This window comes from Pteropus vampyrus, unplaced genomic scaffold (genome assembly GCF_000151845.1).
Source record: "Pteropus vampyrus isolate Shadow unplaced genomic scaffold, Pvam_2.0 Scaffold502, whole genome shotgun sequence".
NCBI lineage: Eukaryota > Metazoa > Chordata > Mammalia > Chiroptera > Pteropodidae > Pteropus > Pteropus vampyrus.
In genome coordinates, this window is record NW_011889283.1 from 711390 (window position 1) to 715641 (window position 4252).

General features: G+C 35.3%; 1 protein-coding gene across 1 annotated transcript; it reads right to left on the reverse strand.

Annotated features, from left to right (window-relative positions):
- Positions 1-2606: 2606 nt before the first annotated feature.
- Positions 2607-3572, reverse strand: LOC105307484 (olfactory receptor 6M1). Its single transcript, XM_011383005.1, has one exon. It carries the CDS (start codon positions 3570-3572, stop codon positions 2607-2609), a length of 966 nt encoding a protein of 321 aa, XP_011381307.1.
- Positions 3573-4252: the final 680 nt, after the last annotated feature.

Genomic DNA, 4252 nt, shown 5'->3' on the forward strand with positions numbered 1-4252 from the left:
CATATATTCATAATTGTTCTTACTGAATAATCTATTACAACTTAGCTAGGGAAGGAATATCTGAAAATTAGCTCATAAATGAAAGGATCAATGAATTCAATGAATTTATGTAATGATGTAAAACTGTGTTTCTCTGTTTAGAATGCCCTTCACTCATAGTTAGAGGGATATAATTTATTTAGCAGGTGGATATTGTTTAAAATTTCTGCAAGTTATTTTAGTCTGCTTCCTCCACATCTCTCATACTGAAAAACAATACTTTGAAGCACTTAGTCATAGTTGAGTAAATAAAAAGTAAAAATTTTTCAACTGTCCTAAAATGTAGGACAGGTAGTTTCTATATTCCAAGAAACTCAACTAATTAGAATCAACTTAGAAACAAATATTATTATCTACTATTATAACAATGTTGATCATAAGAATAATAATAATCACTTTCAAAGTAAATTTAAGTTTTTAAATTATTTCAATTTATTTCAATTATTTTTAAATATAACAACATCAAAGTAAATTTAAATTTTTTTTTAAAATTATTTTTTAGAGTTTATGAAGCCTTTTGTATTTTCAGTTTCAAGACTGGCCCACCTTGGACCAGCTTTACTTGGGTACCAAAATCATGCTTAAATTATCTTATTTGTTCAGGATTTTCTTTCTTGTTAATGGTATCAGAATGGGGCTTTTGAGTAACATGGTCATTCAGACCATGTTACTCAAGAAACTAAACAGTACTAAGGAGCAACTATATTCATCTTTTCCTAACAATTATTTAAGTAAAAACAAACATAGCTAATTAAAATATGTTTCTCAGATATTTTGCTGCATTTCACTAGTCCTTCATATTTTGGGGCTTGTGAATTCTTCTGGTTGCAAGTAATAATAGAGAGAATTTACGATTTCATATTGGCTTTAAAAAGCCATACTGTGTCTTGTTCTTTATTTTTACTTTCTTAGATTATTAACACTAACAATATAATTTTGGTAAGCAGAAGAATGACACCTAAAGATGTCAACACACTAATCTCCAGAATTTGAGGGTATTTATTTGGCAAAAGGGACTTTTCAAATGTAATTCAGGATATGGACTTTGAGTTGGTGTGATATTATCCTGAATAATTTAGGCGAGCCCAATCCAATCAAATGAGTCCTTAAAAGGGAAGAATTTTTCACAGCTGAATCAGAGAGGAGATGGAAAGAGAAGAGATTTGAAGCATGAGACAAACTTGCCCCACTGTTGTTGGCTTTGAAGGTAGAGAAAGAGGGGCAATGGGCTGCAGCACCTTCTAGGAACTGGGAATGCCCTTGACTTATAGCCAGCAAGAATAAAGGACATTGGTTTTACAGCTTTGGGGAACTGAACTCTGTTCATAGTTGTTTGTATTCTTTGCCTTTTCCAGCTTTTAGAGGTGTGTTCCTTGGTTTTTGTGCCCTTCCTTTATTTTCAAAGCTAGCAGCATAGCATTTTCAAATTTCTCTCTGCTTCCATCATCACATTACCTTCTCTTGTGTGGTAAAATCTCCCTCTACCTCTATCATATAATGACACTTGTGATTAGAATTAGGACCCACCTGGATAATCCAGGATAATCTCCCTATCTCAAGATCTTTAATTTAATCACATATGCAAAATCCCTTTGCTGTAATATACTTTATATGTTACATTCACAGGTTTCAGGAATTAAGACCTGAATATCTTTGGGGGCCATTATTCAGCCTACCACAAGATATAAAGAGAAAAACAGTGATACAGAGACTGTATGACCTCAGAGAGAGCTAGAAAGAGATCAGAGATTCAGAGGGAAGAGAGTACCTGCCTTGGTCCCTTAAGGATTTCTAGTTCCTGATTCTAGTCCTTTAGCAGGTCTTACTATTTCTTACCTTCTAGGATTCTGTATGGCACTCTTGATTATTATTATAATAAATACCCATTTTACTTAAGCTAGCTTGATTCATTTTCTGCTTTAATTATTCATCAACCAAACAAATTCTAGGATACTTATTCTTCTATAGATTATGACAACCTTGGCCACTTGCCACAGTTGCACTCTTTGAATAATTAATTATCTTTTCAAATCAATCATCTCTTAGTTTTATTTTGACCGTTTCCCAGTCTGTTCTGATTGGCAAGTCAGCCAGACTATTAGGGCGGGCCGCAAATGCTCTGGTCTCAGAAAAAGTGACTAACTTCCAGGTTAACTTCTGTTTCCTCTCTTGTTTCTTCCCATTCCATACTTCATGATATAGTGAGGTGCTAAAGTAAACTGGAGTTCATATACTCTAAATTTCTGTTGCTCACTAGTGGTATAGTTTGGGGCAAGATACTTAGCCTCTGTGAATCTGTTTTCTCATCTATTAAGATAATATCGGCTTCTCAAGGTTGTTAAAAGGATTAAATGAAATATATATATGTACATATTTAAGTATGCTATACAAACCCTTGTTTTTGTTTTTGTTCTTCTTCTTATTGTCTATAGTATTTTGCTGTCAGGGATGAAGCCTTGAAGCCTTGTCACATATTCCCACATATCTTCGATTTTATGTTCTTCAAGCATGCCTTTCTGCATATTGAATCCAAGGGTTTAATATAGCCATTCTTAGCCAATAAACATTCAAGTTCCCTGTGCAATAATGCTGCAAGTTCTCCTGTACAATAAAGACAGAATTTTGTTGACTGCTTCTCTCAAAACTTCCTTTACTTTTTCATTTCTTAGGCTATAAATGAAGGGGTTTAGAAGAGGGGTCACCACTGTGGTGAGAACAGCTGTCACTTTGTCAAAATCCAGTGAATAGCTCTGGTTAGGCCTCACATACATGAAAATGTTGCTTCCATAGGCAATAGAGGCAACAGTGATGTGAGAAGCACAGGTGGAAAAGGCCTTCTGACGTCCTTGGGCTGAGGGGATGCGCATGATGATAGAAACGATATAGGTATAGGACATGGTGGTGAGCACCAGTGAGGTCAGGAGAACAAGGGAAGATAAAAGGAAGTTTATCATCTTAATGAAATGAGTGTCAATACAGGCCACTTGCAGTAAAGGGGCAATGTCACAGAAGAAATGACGAATTTCTTTATAGCAGAAAGGCAATCTGGACACCACAATAGTTGGACAGAGCACTGACAGGAAGGCCCCCATCCAGCAGCCCAAAACAAGCAGGAGACAGACCCTGCTGTTCATGATGTCGGTGTAGCGCAGAGGGTTACAGATGGCCACATAGCGGTCAAAGGACATCACTGCCAGGAGGATAAACTCCACTGTCCCCAGGAGAAAAAAGAAGTATGTTTGGGTGATGCAGCCAGCAAAAGATATGGTTTTCCTGTCCTCTAGGAGACAGGCTAAGAACTTTGGGGTAACTGAGGTTGAGTATAAAATGTCCAAAAATGACAAATTACTGAGGAAGAAATACATTGGGGTTTGGAGGCGATTATCAGAACATATTAGGGAAATGATGACAATGTTTCCTGTTAGAGTAAGTATGTAAGTAAACAAAAGGATCAAGAAGAGAGAAATCTGAAGATTCTGGAGAATAGGGAAGGCAGTCAGGGTAAATTCAGTCACTGTAGTCTGATTTTGCATCTCCATTGCATACAATGCCTAGTGGGCACCACACATCTGAAAAAAATAATGAAATGTAGAGATGAAAATTAGCTTAAATACGTTTTCGACTTTCAATATCAGTGATAAAATTGAGCAAAGACATCGCCTTTGAATTGAGTTAAGAGTAAGTTGTTTTCATCCTGCCTCCATACCTAATAAATGTGAGACAGTGGATAAATTACATGACTTCTTCAAACCTCAGTATTCTCATATTTACAGTTTTTGGTTGAATGAAATTATCTCCATGGTACCATAAAACTCTAGTCTTTATCATTCTATTTTCTTTTATCCAATGTTCCTTTTTTTCTCTTTCACTGTTTCTGACCTACTATTTTCACAGTTCAGTTTTGTGCCTAAGAAGAAAGCCATATGGCACTGACAATCCTGTCAATTTTGAAAAGGGAGAAAGAAGATATTAATAAAACTTTTTTCAACTTTTCCAGTATCATCTAAATCAAAGAACAGAAATTCTGAGTACTAGCCAAGATAGTCAAATGAAAGGGACCCTGTATTTGTCTCTATTCACTTTTGTTACTGGTATTGTGTTGTGTATCAATGTAATATTTTGGACCCAAGTTATTTTGATGTAATAATTGATCTATTAGAGAGAGGTTGCATTGTTTTTGTTTTTATTTCTTATAATGATATACATTTTTTTT

What these genes read in the sequence shown, in the direction of transcription:
- LOC105307484 (XM_011383005.1), bottom strand. Translation starts at nt 3,572, where the DNA reads ATGCAAAATCAGACTACAGTGACTGAATTTACCCTGACTGCCTTCCCT.